At 47.9% G+C, this 21,188-nt stretch overlaps 1 protein-coding gene across 2 annotated transcripts in view; it reads left to right on the forward strand.

Moving 5' to 3' along the window:
• Positions 1 to 21,188, forward strand: part of RECQL5 (RecQ like helicase 5) — a 669,413-nt gene that overhangs the window by 223,373 nt on the left and 424,852 nt on the right. For both annotated transcript variants that reach the window (XM_085616996.1, XM_085616997.1), the window contains exons 5-7: positions 4,658 to 4,769; positions 4,879 to 5,041; positions 6,703 to 6,785. In XM_085616996.1, coding sequence (XP_085473122.1) covers positions 4,658 to 4,769; positions 4,879 to 5,041; positions 6,703 to 6,785 — 358 coding nt within the window. The remainder of the gene's footprint in view (positions 1 to 4,657; positions 4,770 to 4,878; positions 5,042 to 6,702; positions 6,786 to 21,188) is intronic.

Consider the following 21,188-nt stretch of genomic DNA (forward strand, 5'->3'; position numbering starts at 1 on the left):
ATTGGCATTTAATAATATGAGCATACATACATCACTTGTCGTGAAAATGGGTACTTTACATTAGCGGGCAAATAGACCTACATCAATATAGAGAGTACGTACGTGTCTTGTTCCGTGTGGAAGTGGTCTGTATGATTACCGAGCATTGCCTGTATAGAAAACTGGGGAGGTGAACCAAACTGGGGGCTGCCATGGAGTTCTGAGTGACTAGTTCTAGGCTGTGTCCCAAGTCTGCCATTGCCCGTTCGGCTGTATAGCTGCCAACCATCTAGGGGGGGGTGGGTGTGTGCACAGTCCGGGAAGAGGAGCCGTGGGGTGTATCAGGTGAGTAGAGGGGGAACTCAGCCGGCCCGGGGGTGCTGCGGGGGGACGCTGGGGGGGATCCCTCGCCGCGAAGACTCGGATCGCGGGAGGCGGTGCGGCGTTGGGGGTATTCATGTCGGCTACCAGTGTTGTTGGGGTCTGGGATTGTCGGAATTGGTGTAGTAGGAGTGCCCACTCTGAAGAGATTGGGGTTTTACGGGTACCCTTAGCCTCCTCCTCTCGTATTGCGTCCTCCTCCGCAGTAGCCCATTTAAGAACCGCGCCTACCCAAGCTGCAAGCGGGGGACCAGTAGGGGACCGCCAGTGCATTGCTATACAGCATTTAGCCAATAGGTGGGCCAGGAAGACGAAGCACATCGATACCTTGTGTCATTTTCTCCGCCCTAGGATACCCAGCGCGCATCCCTCCCAGGTAGTCAAATGGGTCAGCCCAGTGAGGTCTCTGAGTGTTGAGTGGATAGAGGTCCAATAGTTCTGGATGCCCGGACAGGTCCAGAACATGTGGAAGAAGGCAGCATCCTGCGCCTGACAACGAGGGCATAGAAATGTAGTGTCGGGATAGAAACGTTGAAGGCGCGCTGGCGTCAAATAGGCCCTATGGAGAATGTGAAACTGTATATTCTTAAAGCGGGCATTCCTGGATACTTTTTTAGGGAATTCGATCGCTCTGTCCCATTCGCTGTCGTGAAATGGTCGTCCCGTCTCCTCCTCCCATAAGGCTCGGAGATGTACCAGCAGTGGGGGTGTTAGGTTCCCGATTGATTTATACAACCATGTAATAAGGTGTCGACCCCTTCCCAGTTGTAAGAGTGTGTGTAGGACTGGGTGTGTGGGAGGTTCCCCTTGCGTGAGGTCAGCATATGGCCGAAAGTGGCTGAGGAGTTGGTGGTGAAGCAGGAACTGGCCTGGGGGTAAATCGTATTCCTCCATGAGCTGTCGGTATGGCCTGAGCTGTCCCTCGTCAAATAGCATTTCCGCTTCGACAATGTCTCTCGCCGTCCATTCCCGAAGCATAGCGGGCGTGAAGAATCCGTTATTTCTGGGCCAGCCGACCAGCGGTAACAATGGCGTGTATGGAGGGCAGCGCGGTGCCATGCGATGGATACGTTGCACGCATTTCCGGGCAATGTCCACCTGCAGGGGGTAGGTTCGCGTGGGGCGGGAACCCGGCAGAAGCAGGCGTCGCAATTCGGGCAGAGGCACAAGTCCCGTGGTAGTGCATGTCTCAAGTAGGCATCGCTCCGCCGTCCAATATGAGAGCCATTGGAGCTGCGACGCCAGGAAGTAGGCTTCGAATGAGGGCGCCCCAAGCCCCCCCTGCGTCGTGGTCAGTCTTAGCTTGGCCAACGCGATTCTGTGCCGTCCTTGCCCCCATATCAGAGAGCTGAGGAGCGTATCTAAATCTTTGAAAAAGGAGCGGGGGGGAATCACTGGGAGATTGGTGAAGTAGTACAAAAGCCGCGGGACCAATATCATCTTTGCCAGGGCTACCCGGCCAATCGGGGCCAGCGGTAGACTCCGCCAGAACCCAATGGAGGATCGTATCCCTGCTAGTGCCCTCCGATGATTCCCCTCGAAAATGTCGATTGGGGAGTGATATAGTCGGATCCCAAGGTATCGGGGACCCTCCGTCGCCCAGTGCAGTTTCCGGTCACCGATCCAGACCTCCCGAGAGGGGGCGTCCGGGTGGAGGGGATAAACCATCGATTTGTCCCAGTTCACCCTCAACCCCGAGGCCTCCGCAAACTCCGACAGGGCGGTCGCAACGGCGGTGAGATCCGCTGTCACATCCCGTATATATATGAGATCGTTCGCGTACATGGATACATAGTGTGTGACATCCGCTAGTGGGATACCCCAGGTCTGCCCATCCCCACGGAGCCGGATGGCCAAGGGTTCTACCGCGAGTGCGAATAAGAGGGGCGAGAGGGGGCACCCCTGTCGCGTGCCCCGGTGTATTGTGAATTCCGGGGAGATATAGCGACCAAGGCGGATCCGGGACGTAAGATTGGTGTAGAGTAGGCGAGTATAGGCTATGAGTGTGGGGCCGAGACCCGCTCGTCCCAGAACTGAAAAAAGGAATTGCCATGTGAGGGTGTCGAACGCCTTTTCAAGGTCCAAGATCAGACACGCCGCGTGCGGGAAACGATCCCCGATCTGATCCTGAATGTGAAAGAGGCGCCGAATGTTATGAGAGGTATTCCTTCCTGGGACAAAACCGCATTGGTCCGGGTGTACTAACGGGCATATGATTTGAGAGTATCTGTCCGCCAAGATTTTTCCCAGGATTTTACAATCAGCTGTGAGCAGCGTGATGGGGCGGTAGGAGGCGAGGAGTTGAGGGTCACGGTCGGGTTTCGGAAATGTCACGATCACCGACGCTCTCATAGAGCCGGGCAGCTCGCCAAGTCTAAGCGCCGAGTCTAATACTGCCGATAGACGAGAGGTCAACTGTGGGGCAAAAGTGGCGTAATATTCAAGTGGGAGCCCGTCAAGGCCAGGGGCTTTGCCGCGGGCCAATGCTCGTACCGCACTTGTAATCTCAGTTGTTTTTATCCGTGTGTCTAACCCCTTCCGGTCTGCAGAGGCAATTCGGGGAAGGGGAAGGGGGTCAAGGAAGTGGATCGAGAGACGTGGGAGCGGTGTAAACTGCCGAGTAATGATGATAAAACGCCTGGAGGATCTCATCCTGAGATTGCACCAGAGTACCCTGGGGGTTTATGATTGCAGTGATAGGCCGAATTTCGGTATCTTGCTTAGCGAGCCATGCCAGGAGTGTGCCCGACCTATCACGTTCCCGATGCATTCGGTTTGCGTTAGCAATTAACTCCTGATATACAGTATTATCATCAGGAGGGGAAGGGGTTTAGCCAGATATAGATCTGGATCTGTGTCTGCAGGTGGATCTATATTATAGTTCTCCGATGGATATGGTGGTGGCGATCATAAGTGTCATCGTCGAGGTAGAGGGGTTTGAGGAATGTTAATAATGCTAGTAGCCATGTCCCTTTTCTTTTTAATAGGGATTTTATATTCAGTGTCTATTTTCCATTTAGAAGATGGTATTACTGGCTTAGTTGTAATGTGCCCAGTGTAAGGGTATATATGGATTTTCTTTTGTTTTGGATCCAGCATTTGTTTCATGGTTTCTAGAATAGGCTTTGGTGGCTTTAGAGGAGCATCTTTGTTTCGGTGCTGAAATTTTCGGTGGCAGGCTGGGTCTATCTTTTTTATCTTTTGAGCCCGAATGTTTCTGAATTGAAGGGGTGTCTTCTCGGCACAAGCCCGAGCCAGAATGCTTGACTTGCTGTTTTGGTGCTGAGCCAGAAGGCGGTGCGTTGGAATCAGAGTCTCGATGCCTACCATGGCTTGATGGCAGTGGTGGTCCAACAGCCTTTTGTTTGGTGGAAGCGGGTTTGTTTACAAAGGGGCTTTGGTACTCACTGCACCCTGTCCAGCTGGAACGTCATGGGACTTTAGTACGATCTCCAAGTCTGTATCAGGTTACTGAATGGAGAACTTTTCCTCCTTTTCTGCTGCCGACGCTTTATTTCTTCGTTCTTGATATCTTCTCTGAAGATATCACGGGTGTCCTTGATACTCTGTCGTTGCATCTCTCTTCGTCAAGCCCGACGGTTCAGCATAGTCTTTTTGGATCGGAATGACTGACAAGCGTTGCAGTCTTCTTCTTTATGCTCCGAGGAAAGACAGAGGTTACAGACCTTATAATGGTCGGTGCGTGTATATTTGGAATGGCACCGAGGACAAAATTGAAATGGCATCTGTTCCATCGGCAGAAGACTCAACGATGGATTTTCGGAGTGGAATTAGATAGAGGAAAATGAGCTAGGCCTGAAGGCCGCAGTTAGAGTTTCCCAACTGGATAATGAAAGTTTTTTTCTGAATTTTCGACACGCAGAAAGTGGAAGATGCGATTGAAACAATACCGATGAGGGTAGAGTGTATTACGGACCGACGGGACCCAGATTAACGGTTTTGAATCGGTTCGCTGCAATAGAAGTCTGAACCTGATGACGGAAAGAAAACATTCTAACAATGGAGTCGATGCCCATGTGCACTATCACCGAAAGGAGGAGTTAGTCACCTTACCTCATGACTGGAAAAGACTTCTTTGAAGAAAAACAACTTGCAAACATCCGAACCCAACACTAGATGGCAGGAGTATGAAAAGCTTGTGTATCTACAGCACACATGCCTTGAACAGATGGTAGTTCATGTTAGTACTGACTGTTGTATGGTAAAGGAGGCAGGAGGCATTGCAAGGAGAGATTATAAATAATTCAGGTCTGTTTATATTTATCCCCGCTGGCAGGACTAAATGGAACTCTCCGAGCTTTAATTCAGAATGAGTGGATGGAGCAAGTTGTACCAGTTATAGTAGCTACCATCAGCTTCGGCATGGGTGTGGACAAGGCCAATGTCAGGTAAGTGGCTGTAGTCATGCCAGTTTTCATCTGGTTGCCAGAATGAGGCAGATGCTACATTGTTGACTCTGACCCCTTATCAAATTGTCCCTTTTTTGTACTGTATTAGATTTGTAGCTCATTGGAATCTAGCTAAGTCAATGGCTGGCTATTACCAAGAGTCTGGAAGAGCTGGTAGAGACGGGAAGCCTTCTTGGTGCAGACTTTACTACTCCCGGAGCGACCGAGATCAAGTCAGCTTCCTGATCAAGAAAGATACTGCAAAGAGCCAGGTGAGTTTTAGTAAAAATGTCTTTCTAGTGTTCTTGCAGTAAACAAAAATCTTTTTGTGATGCCCTAAATAACAGGTGAGCGGTTACCCAACACACTGTCCTCTCAACCTCAAACATATAAATGGCTGTATAAGCCCTGTCAAGATTTGAACTAGCCCTGGTGGAGTTTGCAGAGAAGTGACCATAAAGCTCCACCATTCTACACAGAGTTCCGCAAGTGGCGGACGGAGTGTGTTAGGTTGCACCTTTCGCGCTGATTTTTTTGCGCTGGCTGTTTTTGCTATGCTGAAAAATCAGCGCAAATGGCACCATGAGCAGTGCAAGAGGACGCTGCTTCTTTCTATCACAAAAGTAGATGTTCTACTTGAGCATCAGCTTCCTCAATATCAAACGGAAGGATTCTTATCGCTAGCAGTAGCGGCCATTCACGACCGCCTGCGTTGAGAAATCTCGTGAGGAGGTGGTCTGGAGTAAGATTTTCCTCGCTCGCAGTCACAACTTAACGTTGGCAAGCGAGAAAAAAACACCTCTCCGCGTTTTTCAGAACTCCACACACTGCGCGAAGTGGGAAAAACTGCGCAAGTGGAGCGGAATTTCACACCCAGGCCTAATTTTAAAACCATAAATCTCAACAGAGAGTGTTTAAATAGTGTGTTTGGCAAGCACGAATTGGTAGCTAGGGTGTCCTAGCTCTCTCTCAGTAGCCAGCAGGTGGTACAATTTTGCTTTGAACACAGGAGATGAAGCTAAAACTTAAAACACAAGGAAACCCCATTCTAGATTTTACAACCTACATATCCTAACATGAGTATGAATATATTGTTTGTCCGAGCACGTGCAACAAAAGGCATCTTGACAGTATGTCTGCGAAAGAAACAAGAAAGGCAGATAAGGGTTGTATTGCTGGAGTTTATCTTAACCTGGCCATGAAATGCCCAGCGAGGGAAGCAGAGAGCCTTTACCTTGTATCCCCAGGTTACTGAGCGGCAATGCAGCCCCTAGAGAACCTATAAGACCCAATCAAATTTTTGTTGGGTGTAAACTAACCTGATTGCCATATTTTGCAATCCCTGCAATTTATATACATATAACGGTAGGGAAAGAGGATACAAATTACCTTAGAGGTAAATAGGGAGAGGAATTACTAGATGGAGCCCCATCGGATTTAAGTAATTCTAACTCTGCTGCTTAAATGACTTAAGATGGTGTTTGAAGTTTGTAGAAGGATTATGGGGTGGTTTGTTTTTCTATGGTAGATATTTTCCCCATTTCTACTAGCGCTAGCTTTGACATTTGATTGTGCAACCTCTGATTTTCATTCCAGTCAATAGCAGCACACTTACAGTAACAGAGTGACAGGTAGGAGTACAGACAATGACAAAGACGTGCATTTGAAAGCCTCTCTTGTGTTTTGAAGAGGGCCATAAGTTTATTCCTGGTGGTCAGGTAGAGGCCCTTATTCCTTACAGTGGGATCCCTGAGACTCACTTGTGGATATGAGGGCCATGGGATTTTCCTAATGTTCATGTTTGGGTCGGTATGACATGTTGGTCTTGTCAGATGAGGGCCCTCCTTGTGGTGTTGTACAAACTCTAGTTTTATCATTGTGGTGGGAGGAGAGGAGGGCTCTGCTTAAATCTGTTCTTCCATTTTGTACTCAGGCAAAGAGAGGAGGAGTAAAGGATAGCGACAAGGCTTCGATGGCTGCCTTTGAAGCGATGGTCGACTTTGGTGAGGCACTGGGGTAAGTGAGGCAAGATCTGTATAAAAGGTTTGCTTTACACAGCATTACCAATTCTGTATGATTTTTGAACTGATAACTTTATTTTTATGAACATTTTATTATCCCAGTCTTGAGGCTTTAGTGTGTATTAAAAAGATGTTTTTGTGACCAGTACTACAGTTGCCATTTAACTTCCAGATGTATGTTTGCAGGAAAGCATTAATTCACTGGGCTGTCAAACTACCTGAGAATGGTTTAACGGTGTGCACTGCGCACCCAAAAGTAGTGGGTTGAGTCAGGCTTCATGAGGAGGGAGATCCGTAGAGAGCAGGGCAGGCAACTAAATTGAAGGAGGTCAAAATAGGAGTGTGATGTGGTGTAAACATATTATTCCAGGATGATATCGATGTGATGTAGAGCACGGAGAAATACAGGTTGAGGTGACTGGTAAAGGAGTCATGCCATGCCAGCTCACATTTCCATTGCTGCTTGCTAAACATGCTATACTTGCTTTGTATTGTAGATTCCCCTGTGCACCATGTTTTGGGTCCATCTTGTGAAGAAGAACCAGGTCACACTAGAGGCTAGTGATGTCATTACCAAAGTCCTGCAGTAGAGGTTTCCTTCAGGCCACATTGCTAACATTTCTGGGTACACAGAGTCTTGCTTCAAAAGAGTGCTTCTATTGAAGCGGATCCTGATGGAGCCCAGAGCAGCAAACTCTTGAGCTTATTTGTATTAATGCTTCTTATATGGAGCAGACTTTAGCATAAAACCATTGAAGTGTTTTGCATTTGTTAGCCTATACTCAGAAAAAGGAACAGTAGAGCCACTGGCTGATGAGTTGAGGGTAAGCAGTGGATTGTGGGTCACCAAGTCTTCAAAGAAGAGAACTTTTTATAATCTGATAGACTTCTAGCCTCAGATTCCCTACCTTTGAATATTCCACAGGCATCAGACTAGATCTGAGCAATCTTGAGCATTACCCCTGCGCGTCAGTAGGTGTCGTTGAATAGATCCAACTTGGCATCGTCCATACCGGATACGACGTGCGTGGTGCGTGTATTGGCACCACCCCTGTGTGCCGACATCAGATAAAAAAAATGTTACCCACCTGGAAGAGGTACCAATGTCTTTTTTTTTTTTTTTTCTTTTTTTACCACCTTTCTACCTTTTTGTCAGACTGCTAAGCATTTTTGCTCCCAGTGGGCTAGGGATCTCCCCTAAGAAGCCAGTAGGTTTTAAACCCTGTGGGACCTGCCACAGGCAAATGTCTGTGACAGACCCACACCTGGTTTGCCTGTGGTGCCTGGAGTTGGACCATGATTCTAGGAACTGTCCTGACTGGTGCACCATGAATCTGAAGGCAATTTCGGAGCAGGAAAGGAAGCTCCTGGCAGTCCGACACTATTGGTTGGAAGCTCCTGGGTCCACTCTGAGTCATTCCTGTTTGTCATTGTCGAGGTCCAAGTCATCATCGGGTAATTCTCCACAAACATAAAAAATCCAAGAAGTTAAGAGGCTCATTGCTGCGCTGGTCCAAATCATCTGACGAGGCACAAAAATGCCTCCGCAAGTCGAGGTCCCACTCCTGCACTCCACTTGCGGAGCCTCACCCTGGATCCCCCAGAGCTGGAGTGACCCCCGCTCAACTTAAGGATTTTTATGAGGGTATGCACCTAATTTTTTGTGTATGGACCCCTCTGGAGCACCTTTTGGGCCCCACGGTTCTGGAAGGTGCACTGACTGGACTTCCATCAGCGGGTTTGCCCTTGGTGCTACTCGGACCCTCTGGAACCCTTCCTGGATCTGGACTGACTGGTTGCAAATTTTTGGCCTTTGCTGTGATTCGGTCCTATTGCACCATTCCTGGTGCCAAGCCCATAGTCATTCCTGACTCCGATACGGAGCCGGACCAGTGTCGTTCGATGTCAACACTGCTGCTGACCAAACCCTAACGACTGTCTGAGTTGGAGATGGTGCCTCCTTTTCTTGATAGGCCCTGTGGGGATTTTGACTGGGGTGGATCCAAAGAGCATTATGGCTACCCTGTCCCCTCATAAGGAGTCTTTGGCCCAATTGGATGATAACTGGTATGACGAGCTAGTGGATGCCAGTGGCCAGGACACCTCGCCAGAGACCGGTTTGGCATCTCCTCCTAGTGTGGCTTCGGAGGAAGAGGCCTCCTGTGCTACAGGGGTGAGGAGGGCAGCTGAGGTCGTTGACAGGACAGACTTGCTAAGCAGGTCTATTGCTTCATCGGTGGCACTCCGCTGCCACACATGGCTGCGGTCATCTGGCTTTTTGGGAGATGTCCAGGCATCCCTCATGGACATGCCTTTCGATGGCTGTTGCCTGTTCAGTGACAAAGATGATTCAGTGCTTGAAGGAGAGTAGGGCCACTGCACGGTCATTTGGCTGTGCCTTGACTCCAAGCCATCCTCACTCTGCATTTCGTTCCCTCCGTGGCTACGTCCTTTCCAATAGAGCCATCACAGCCAACAGGCTTCCCAGAGTTTCCGTGCCCACTGACACCACTCCCACAAGTACCTTGGGAACCAAGGTCAATGATCTGGCTTGTCTCCCGCCCCCACCCCCACATGGCAGCTGCAGCCTCAAAACCCCCTTTAGTATGCCCTTGGAACCACACGGGTACCCAGATGGAGGCAGGATCGGATACCACCTGCACCAAGGACGAGCCTTAAATTCGAACAAGTGGGTGCTCCAGATTTACCAGTGGGGTGATACTCCTCCATTCTTGGAAACCCCGCCGCCCCTGCCGCTGTCCTTGGGTCAGCTGACTGAGAACCACCTCTCCTTTTTGCCCAAGGGAAGTACAGGCTGTTTTGGGACAAGGAGTCATCGAGAGGGTGCCAACGTCCGAAGTAGGTTGTGTTTGATATTCCCACTACTTTCTGGTGCCAAAGAAGGATGGAGGCCTCTGCCTAATCCTAGACCTGTTTTCGCTCAATGCCTTCCTGAGAAATTAACAGTAGCTCGAGTCCCATCTGCGTTGAACACTGGAGACTGGATGGTAGCAGTAGACCTGCAGAATGCTTATTTTGATGTTCCCATCTTGCAGGCCCATTGGCATTACCTAATGTTCGTGATGGGCCAGTAGCATTTCCAGTTGGATGTGCTCCCCTTTGGCCTTACCAGTGCCCCAAGGGTGTTCACGAAGGTGATGGCAGTGGTTGCAGCACATCTGTGAAGGTTGGAGATATCAGTCTTCCCCTACCTCGACAACTGGCTGTTGAAGGGCTCACGACAGGCAGTCCAATCATTGTCCATCTCCAGACTATAGTGGATCTCCTGCATTTGCTGAGGTTCAGTGTCAATGTGCCGAAGTCACACCGGAGTCCCTCTCAGATGCTCCCTTTTAACAGAGCCATTTTGGACACGGGGCAATTCCACGCATACCCTCTGGAGTGGACAGTCCAGGGTATTCAGGCTATGATCCCGATGTTTCAACCTCAGTTCTGAATTTCGGCGAAACTGACTCTTAAACTGCTGGGTCTGATGGCCTTCTGCGTCCTGCTGGGGAAGTACCATCAATGGCATCTGCGGGCTCATCTGCGGTCTCTTCAATGGGATCTAAAGTTCCAGTGGGCGCGGCAGCATGGGAATTGCTTAAACCTGATTCTGATTTCGAAGAAGACCGCAAAAGATCTGAAGTGGTGGTTAACAGACTGCGATTTGGTCAGCAGCAGACCCCTCTCTCTTCCCCCACACAGAGCTGACAGTGGTGACCGATGAATCGCTTCTAGCTTGGCGGTCATGTCAGCACTTATGCGCACAGGATTTTCCAAAGGGACTCTTGTTTGGAGATGCATTTGAACTAAACTGTAAAAAAGGATTCCTATATGCTTTCTTACCGATACCTCTCCTCCTCGGAGTTAGGAAAAAAATCAGAACAGAACCGACAAGGCCCAAGTCACCCTGGTGGCTCCAGATTGGGCGAAGAGAGTATGATAACCAGAAGTCCTCCGCATGATCATGCTAGACCTTTGAGAGGATTTGCTGCCGCTGCAACACGGCAGGGTCTTGCAACCAAACCAGCGCACGCTTCACCTTCATGTATGGAGATTGAGTGGCGACAGTTGAGGGTACTCGAACTTCCTCCCGAGGTCTGTTACGTCAACCTGGCAGTCAGGCGTTGATCAACAAAAATATGCCTGCCGTTGGGACATGATTGTGGCTTGGTGAGCTGAGAAACACATTGACCCTGTTCTGCACCCCTATCCACCTTAGCCCAGCAAGGTCTTGCTCTGACAGTTAAGGGATATCTTTCGTCCATTTTTGTGGTTGACAGTTGCTGGAACAACTTTCCCTGTTTAAGTCACTCGTTGTGACACTTTCTGAAAGATTTTCAGCATAGGTTTCTTCCCAAAGCTTTCGTTATGCCCCAATTGGATCTTAATTTGGTTCGAACACTTTTAATGTATTCTTCCTTTGAACCCATGCACACAAGTCTTCTCAGACTCTTGACAATAAAGATAGTCTTCTTGGTGGCCATCACATTGGCCAGGAGAGTCAATGCGCTGCAGGCCTTTTTTTGTCCAACCTCCATACACCAGCTTCTTTCTGGACAAACTTGTTCTTCGTACCTATGCCTCCTTTCTGCGGAAGGTTGTGACACCAATCACGTTGGCCAAAATATCACGGTGCTGAGCTTCTTTGCTCCCCCTCATCCCTCCAAAGATGAAGAGAGACTGCACCGCATGGACCCTACGAGGACCGTAACAAATAGGAACATTGGGCGGATGATCAACTCTATTTAGGGGGTCACTGGACCAAAGAAGAGGAAGGCAGTGCAAAAATGGACTATTTCCTGGTGGATAATACTTTGCATTAAGATCTGCTATGCAATGGCCAGGCAGCAACCCCCTGAGGGCTTGCAGACTCATGCCATCTAAGCCAAAGCTGCGTCTACTGCCTTAGGGTGTGTGGGCATCTTAGCACTGGTTTACAAAACACTGCTGCCTGGACAGTCAGGTCAGTCATGAAGGGAGGTTTACAAGTTTGGTCCTCATGGACATTTTGGTCTGAGCCAGTTCGCAGACCCTCCACTAGGGAGCTACAGCTTTGATATCTAATCTAAGGTAAGGAATCTATGGCTCAAAGTCTATGGGCCAAATATACAACCAAGGAATTTGCGAGTCGCAAATTGGTATGTACAACAGTGTCTGCGACACTGATTGCGATTCCCAATGGGGTCGCAAATTGCATGCCTCATGCATATGCATGAGGCACTTGCAATTTGCGACCCCATTGGGAATGGCTGGCCCTCCTAGGTATGGGGGCCTGCTGGACTCAGCAGACCTCCATGTCTGGGACTGCTGTTCAATAAAGCAGTTTTTTTTTTGTTGAATGCAGCCGTTTTCCTTAAAGGAAAACGGGATGCATTTGAAAAAAGAAAAATGAAACCTTTTCGTTTCATTATTCAAGGGCAGGTAGTGGTCCCTGGGACTACTGCCTGCCCTTAAAAAATATTTTTAGAGCCAGTCACAAAGGGGCAGGGGTCCCCTGGGGATCCCTTCCTGTTTGCGAGTGGTTTACCAGCCTTCTGCGAAGGGTGGTAAACTGCGACTGTTTTGCGACAGCAATTGCGCAAAACAGTCACACATGGCATTTGGGGTCGCTATTGGGAAGGAAACGCCCCTTCCGAATAGTAAGTCGCAAAACACTGTACATGGCCAAAAGGATTTTTGTAACCGCAAACGGGTCTAAGACCTGTTTGCGCATGCAAATATCCGTCGTACATCTGGCCCTATATCAGATGAACAAGTTACTTAAAGTCGCTAATGCCTTATATGGTAGAGACTCCATCTAGCCACAGATTCCTTACTGATCCTCCCGTCCTCTCTCTTCCGGAAACCGTTTTTTCTACCTAAAAAGGTCCTCGTTGCCCTTAGTATCTGCACAGGGGCCGATAAACCTTCTTTTGTGCCTCTGTGCTTCTTGCTCAGAAATAATAAAAAAAAGAAGCTAATTTCAGCGTACTGGGGTGCTGCCTATATAGGCAATACACATATCACATCTGCTGCAGACGATGTCTAAGACGCAGGTGCAGAGTTGTTCAACACCACCTACTGGCATGCAGGGGTACAGTTCAAGATTTTACTGATCCGGTCTGACGCCTGGGGGATATTCTAAGGACTCTGCAGCTAGATAGTCTCTACCAGATAAGGTATTAACAAAGATAAGTACGTTGTTCTTTTCTTCCTGAAAGTGGGAATGGTGAATCTCATCCGGATTTGCATGGCAAGGCTATTCCAAGTGTTTAGTGCCGTCTCATTAAAGAGCCGGTCTGCCCCCTTGCTGGTGTGATTTGGTGGGTGAGGGGAGGGTAAGAGATTACAGTAACTGCAGAAGGTACACAGATGCTGAAGTGTCTGCTGATTTTGCTGTTCTGGAGGCATGGCTGACCTGGTCATGGATTTGAAGGGTTCGGCTCAAAATCTTATATTTCATTCTAGCCATAACTGGAAGCCAATGAAGTTTATCGATTTCTGACCTGATAATTTTTTAAGTCTTCCCTAGTTCATAAGAGGAACATAACTGTAGTTGTTAATAATCTAATAATAATGAATCTTGCTTATTGATCCTCCTTGACTTATCTTCTGCCTTCGACACTGTGAACCATATCGTACTACTATCTACTCTAGAACACAGGATGGGCTTATCAGGGTCGGTATTGAATTGGTTCACTTTCTTCCTTCAAAACAGATCCCAAAGAATCAAGATGAATCAATCTTTCTCAGCCCCGTACAGTAATTAAGGGGGTTCCACAGGGGTCCGCCCTATCACCCATACTCTTCAATTTACTCTTGGAACCGTTAGCAAATGCCTTGAACTCCCCGAACATTCTTTTTCATATGTTTGCGGATGACACTCAACTTTATCTGAAAATCACCTCCCCAGAAGACATCATCTCACTCAACTCAATCCTGACGATCAAAAACTAGCTCACTGACAACTACCTCATGCTCAACACATCCAAAACTGAATTCCTTCTCATCGCTCACCCTAATCACATTCCCAAGATTGACCTTTGGATGAAACACCTCACAGCCTTCAACTGCTCCCCCCACATTATTAAATCGGCTAAATCCGTCTGAATCACGCTAGACATGCACTTGAATATGAAGAGCCATATCAGCAATGCAACCAAGGGAGCTAAACATCAGTTGAGTATACTAAGGAATCTCAAACCAATTCTTCCACAGACTTCAAATTAGTGGTACATTCTCTAGTTTTGCCAAAACTAGACTACAGTAGTTCCACGCTATGGCCTGGCACCACTAAGGGCTTCCCTTAATGCCGCAGCAAGATTGATTACTGGGACAAAAAGAAAAGAACACATATCCCGAGCCCTAAAATCCCTAAACTGGTTACCATATGAAGCAAGAATACAGTAAAAAAAATGCCTTTATGACGTGCAAAGCCCTTCATTTCAAGACCCCCATCTATCTGGCTCAAAAACTAGAACTATCAGGGGGCTGCATAGCATCACGAAGTCCAAGTACAATACTCCTAAAACCACAGATTTTCCACAAAAAGAGAACGAGTAACAGAGCATTCTCTGGGATTGCCCCAAAGATTTGGAACTCTCTTGCTCCGGAAATCTGTACAATCTCCTCCACCGCTTCCTTCAAAAAGGAAGTGAAAAAATATGCTCAAGTTCCTGCCCTAATAGGCCTTGGCTCCTAGACTCCACTACTGCCCTCTATTCAGTCGTCTTGGTAGACTTTTGACATGGATATATACCTGGGAAAAACATTGTTACCATGCGTTGTACATGCATATGTTCGAATGGTCCTCACCCATTACTGTATCCGCCCTACCCTTATGTGAAGAGTTCCGATACCTACAGGAGTCTTGCAAGCGCCTTGCATAATTATGTAGCAAATGTTCTGCTTCCCAAAAATGTATCCCTCTTACCCAAAATTGAGAAGCGCTTTGAAACCCGTTAGGGTCACGTTCGCGCTATACAAAACTTTATAAATAAATTAAAAGATGTATATATGCATGGAAAATACTTTTTATGTTTATTTTATTAACTTGCCGTTCGATAAATCTGCACAAAACTTTCCTTTAAAAAAGTACATTCCGATTTGGGTTTGACATGGCACCTTTAATTCAGATCCATTGAGGTTGGAAGGAGAAAAGGAAAAAAAAAATCACATTTGCCATTTTAACTCCAATAAGAATTTGCTTTTTAATACAGAAAAGGAGACTGAACAGCATTTTACCACACTTAGTGTGAAAGTATAACTTTACTCAATTAAGTGCCTTTGCTTGGTTTGCTGTAAATGCATTCAGTAGTTTTTTGAAAAATCTGCATTTTAAAATAATTTAAGATGGGCTTGCATGGGTTAAAGAGATAGAAGTCTGGACTGTTAGTTCATGGATGGTCTACGATTCAAGGTTTGTAGACCCTCTGCAGGCTAAATGTAAAAACAAACAACTAATCGGATTGTTTGCATGCTATAGTTTACACTAGGAAGATCATGACGGGAGTCCTTCTGCCTTCGGTGGAGCAAAGGTCTCTTGTGCACATTCCTGCCCTTACCTCTCCTGGCCAGAGTTCTGAAAGTCAGGGCAGACCGGGCCCAAGACATCCTGAACAAACCTGGACTGGACCATGAGAGTATGGTGCCTGGATCTATTAACCCTAAACATATGCCCTCTGTTCCAGCTACCCCTTCAGGAGGACCTCCTTTGTCAGCAACAGGGTAGGGTTCTGCACCCCTACCTGCACAATTTACACCTCCATGCATAGAGATTGAACTGCAGCAACTAAGCGTTGTGATTTGCCCTGTGACGTGGTAGATGTCGTCTAGCAGCTATTCAGCCTTCAACGAAGTCCATATACTCATGGCACCGGGAGAAGTTTGTGGCCTGGCGTAGAGATCATCACTGTGATTTCGTACAGGCCAAGTTATTAGATGTGTTATTGTTTGTTTGATGTTAGCCCAATAAGGCTTTACAGTAGGCACCGCTAAAGATGACGTGTCTGCCTTTTTGGCTGTTTTATGTTTGTCAGACCAGCCGTCCCAGATTAAATCGCCTTTATGTGTTTTCTGAAAAGCTCGATGCTTATGTTTTCTCCAAAACCCTTAGTTGGGCCTTAATGTGGTCCTCCCGTGTCTCAAGTGCACGCTGTTTGAGACCATGCACAGCTGCTTCTTGTAACTCGTGACAATCGGCACCGTTCTTATTCCCGTCACTTCGCTCTGTGCCAGTGAGCAGCCTCCATACACCGCTGCCTTCCCTGACAAGCTAATGGCGAGAGCCCAGGCTGCCGTTCTGCCTGGAGCAGTATCGCCCTTCCATGCGGCCCGATCCATCGGGGATTGTGGTGATGAGCTCTTCTCTGGGGCTGCTGGTGCTAGAAAAGGAAAATCGGTGCAGAAGAGGACTCCGTCTAGGTGGGATCACACTGTGCACAAAAACACCGCATGCTCTAGCCAAGAAGGAACCCCCCGAATGAAGGCCTACTGTCCCATTCCATCAACGAGGAGAGTCCGGTCTTAGTCTGTCAAGCAACAGCATGGGGATTGGTAAATAGATTTACCAGCCACTACCGCCTTGACAGCCAGGTGCACAGAGGGAGCCATTTTGTCTGTTCCTCCTGCACGGCCCCTCACCTTTTGGGAGGTACTGCTTGGGAAGCTATTCTAAAGGTGAGGAATATGCAGTTAGGAGTATCCATGAGAACAAGTTACTTGTGGGTACTTCACTGTTCTCTTGCGTCCTGTTCTGTGGATTGGAATCCTGTACCTGTTACAAAGGTCCCAAGTTAGTTTTCGGCACACTGTCACTTGCAATTTGTCTGAATTGATACACGTTTGAGTGCCCAAAAGAACAACAATGCAGAAACGTAGGTCACCACACAGGGATGGGGCCTATATGTGACTCCGCTCGTTCACTTCCGCGTCAGTGCAAGGCCATTTTAGAATCAAATAGCGCCATCTAGTGGCACATTGCTTGAAAACTCTCACATTCCTGATTGGTGCCTGGGTATAGTCTAAAGGTGAGGAATGTGCTCTTAGAAAGAATGTTAACAAATGTAAGTAACTAATTAGTCTTTGGAATTAATTGTTTTTTTGGGTGGTGGGGGGTTTCAAGAAGAGCGATAGTTACACCTATAATAAAGTGCAATTTCAAAAAAGACTTTCGGTGAATTGAGTTATACCAAAATTGTAGACGCCACTCATCTTGAACATTTTGATTGAACAGATTAGATTAAATGATTTCTTAGTAGCGGTATTTTTTAATTTGATTATCTTCAAAATCACATAACCAACAACAACCAAAAACTTCTGTTCCACAAAACACAAGAAAGCGTTGCGGCGCTCCCCCTGCAATGAAAGATGTCAGATGTTATTGAAACTTGTAAATGTTTCATTAATTCACCGTCCGCAGAGTTCCAGTTGTCTCATGCCCTGGATCCAAGAAGCGTCTGTAATGCTCCGTTGTTTATTGCTTTATTATAACTCAGTTTGCCACGCCCGCTGCTGTATCGAGTGTGCGGATCCCAGGCAGGGCGGTGGCTTCTTGACCTCTTCGCCATGGGCGGATGCCAGAAGCCATGGCACATGGGTGGCCCCTAACGCTAGTCAGGGCAGGCCCGAGCTTCCTTTGTGTTGCTCACACCTCGGGAACTCGGATGAGTTTACTTCTTATCTTTAAACTCCGTTCCTCAAAATCCCATTCAAACCTGCTAAAGTGCAGGAAGGGAGCAAGTTTACTGCGATACACCTGGGTTTTTGTGCAAGGAAACAACCCTAACTATAACAGATACGTCCTCTAGGGTTATGTTAACAATACATTAAAATTGGATAGCACATGACCATACCGAAACAAACTCTTGTATCAACCCGCCTCCATGGGCTCAAGGCTCGCAGCCTCTGAAGTGGAACCTGCAGCCACCGAGGTTCCTGGGCTGCTGTGCCCCCTGTGCTTGGAGGCTTTTACGGAAGAAAGTGGCGCTGGGCAGCCTGGGCTTGATTTTTAGGTCTCGCCTGGCTATCGCGTAAGCGATTGCTCAGCGAGACTCTAGTAAGGGGCTCCCAAAAGCGCTCCCAAAAGCGGATTGCATGGCGAGCACGCGCACAATCATGTGCATCGTACCGCCATGCAATCCACTTTTGGGGAAGCGCTTCAGGCCACTGGCACGTGCACTGGCGACGGGCGTGCGGTTACGCGCACAATGACGAGCAGAGGCGCCATATGGCTTTCCTCTCTCGTCATGGTGCACGCACATCGCACACCACTCGCCAGCCAGCCTGCTTTCACTTTTGCGCCTCAGTCACTCAGCCTCTCTCCCTTGTGTGCTGCGTCCCCTTCGCATCCCTCTTCCTTGCTCTCTGTATTGCCCCAGGTTCATTTACTCCAGCCCCCACCCTTACCTGTTCTGCTCAGCTTTTTTTAAGCACCCCCCCCCCGTGGCTCCTCCCTTTCTCTCTTGTCTCTCACTGCTCCCTATCGGCAACGTTCAGTTGATCTTCCATCAGGTCTCCTCCGTTTCTCATCTGCCCCTGGAAGTCGACGCTGTCTCGCCGCACTGCGCGATTCCCCTACACAGCCCTCCTGAGGAGAGTCTGATCCACCCACGCACACTGCCGAGACCTTATAAAATCATCATAAAGATGGGTGTACATGCGTGCTCATTTATGCGCAAGCATAGGCGGCCATCTAAAACTGTTTTTATAATAAAGTTTTGCAAAAAAGTTACATTGGCTGCTACACATGTGTTCACCACTTTTTCTTTTCTTTTCAAAATGCACACCTTGCCACTGCAGCCCCTGGCACTGAAGAGGGCTGCTTTTGTGTGGATGTGCTCATTGTGCGAGGCCTGCATAACATGCTCACGGTGAAGTTAGCCAATGGCTGAAGAGGGCTGCCCGCTGCTGTATGGCGTAGTGGGTGGAAGAAAAGTGGGAATGTAAAAGGGTACTGCGGGGAATTAACTGGTGTATTTGAACAGTTGGCTTAAAGTCCTTATAAGTAAGTACAATATTTGCATATATAAAATTAGACGAAAAGGTCTTGGCTAAATTCAAACTTAAATCAGCCTTTTGACTTTGGCATTTGGCTTTTTATGTCATGGTTTGAAAAAAAACTTTAGTATTAGGGCCCTGCCAGGCCATCACCAATAAAAAAAAATACATTGGCTGAAGGCACAAATATATTGGAATATTAAAAAACTCTTATTGCCGTACTAGTCCCTGCACTGAAAGGAATTACTTTGTTTGCGGATCTGCTCCATGTGAAAGAGCAGTATACAATCACTCACAGTGAAGTTAGCTAGTGACTGCAGTGGCCGACCTATCACCCATGCTGTATGGTGTAATAAACAGAAGGGCATGTGAATGACACAACAGGTGATGCTTAAGAGTGCTGGCTGAAAGCCCCTATAAGCCAGTGTATCAGATGCATAATTTTAGTAAAATCAAAAGGACTTGGCTACGCCAGGCATACATCGGTTTTGGGAGCCTTACAGAACAAGCATTGGCATAGCCAATAGGTCTGGCCTTTGGGACCTTATAAGTGTTTAGCCATGCAACTGTTGATGTTGTTACACCAAGGATATTGTGCTGCATAACTAAACACTTATAAGGTCCCAAAAGCGAGACCTATTGGCTATGCCAATGCTTGTTTTTTTCTGCGTCGGAGGCCATTTGTTGTGCATTGAGTGAGTTCGAACTGGAGTTCTGTACTGAGAGGTCATTGGCCGCTGCTCCTGAAGGGTGACATGGGATTGGCTCTGCTGTTGAGCTTGGCACTGGGCCTCAGAGATGACCCTGCCGTTAATGCCAGAGGTGAAGCGCGTCTCGCAGCGCATTTGATCCTGAGCTTACTGTTGCAAAACAAGTGAGTTTATTTCATGCGGGTCCATAAGAGATCAGCATTAACCACAGGAAGGTGGCGGCAGCGCAGTGTGGATGAAATACAGACTTCTTGGATACATTTCTATTTCTCTGCAGGTTGTTCTGGTTAATTTCTCGTCCTGTTATGCAAATCCTAAAGCCCAGCGTGAGCGCCGAGTCCTGCTCATTGGGAAAGCGTTTTCTGGAAGCCATTTTTTAGATGTCTTCTCCAAACATTTGCGGGCCTTGTACAAGAGTCGTGGGGGGCACCCAAGAAAGCAGGGTCAAAAAGCAATTTACACGTCTGTACTCCGGCAGGAAACCCTACAAAGTAAAATATGAATGTCTGCTACTGTGAACTCGAACCTCCGACACTGAGGGCCAGCCACTGGTGATCTACGCGGATATGAATATTGGGCACCATTTAAGATGCCCTTGAAGGCCTCTGAATAAGATCTGGTTTCTGCTCTAAAGGCAGTCAAAAGCCATTTAAGGATTATATACTTTAGTGTACAGAGCACGAGAAGCTACTACTCAGGTCTGAAAGGGGTCTACGTGTGGTCCTGGGGTAGGAGGAGGCTGTGGTGCTTGCAGCAACCGGTGGTAATGCAGACAATGCCGGGGACGTGGCTGGAACATCTTCTGTCACTTTTCCCTTAGTGTGTTGTTTGCGGCATGAGCAGAACAAGTCTAGAAGGCTCAGAGCGCTATATTCTTTGCTGTAGGTGTTTGCTGTCACTAGCAGGCTTTTGTATGTGAGGCAGAAACTGGTGTAGGGTCTAAACTTTGACAGACAGCCAATAATTTCTTTTGTGTGCGGGATGTAGGCCTCTTTCTTTTAAGGCATCATGAGTCTGGTTTTAGCACTATGAACCTTTTGATATCTAGTAAACTGGTAGTCTGAGATGCCTGCAAAGGTAGCGTTAGTGTCGCCATGTTTGAGTTAACAAGGATACCTGCAAACACTGGCTGCGGTGCCAGAGGTTTGTAGAGGAAGCTCTTTCTGACTGCAGATTTGGAGGTATGCCCCCTTGATGACCACTTTAGTGCAACTGTTACATGCACAGATCTGCACTTATGTAGCCCCTGGTTGTAAAGACCTGCTTCGCCTTGGACAATCCCTTGGTTGCTGTTGCAACATTGTAGCTTGCGGTGTTGCTTTTGAGATTCTTTGGTCACATCAAGCCTCCGTGACAGAATTTTGCCGTTGCTGCGAGGAAAGAAGAAAGGGAGGAAAACTACTTCTCCCAGGCGCCCTCTGCTCACTCCACCTGTGCCTAGGGCCGCCCACGTGACCTCCCGCCCACCGGACCTACAAGAGACCTCGCGGAACCCGCTGGCGCGGGTCCCGCTTCGCCTTGGACAATCCCTTGGTTGCTGTTGCAACATTGTAGTTTGCGGTGTTGCTTTTGAGGTTCTTTGGTCACATCAAGCCTCCGTGACAGAATTTTGCCGTCGCTGCGAGGAAAGAAGAAAGGGAGGAAAACTACTTCTCCCAGGCGCCCTCTGCTCACTCCACCTGTGCCTAGGGCCGCCCACCTGACCT

The sequence above is a fragment of the Triturus cristatus genome, chromosome 7, assembly GCF_964204655.1.
Source record: "Triturus cristatus chromosome 7, aTriCri1.1, whole genome shotgun sequence".
NCBI lineage: Eukaryota > Metazoa > Chordata > Amphibia > Caudata > Salamandridae > Triturus > Triturus cristatus.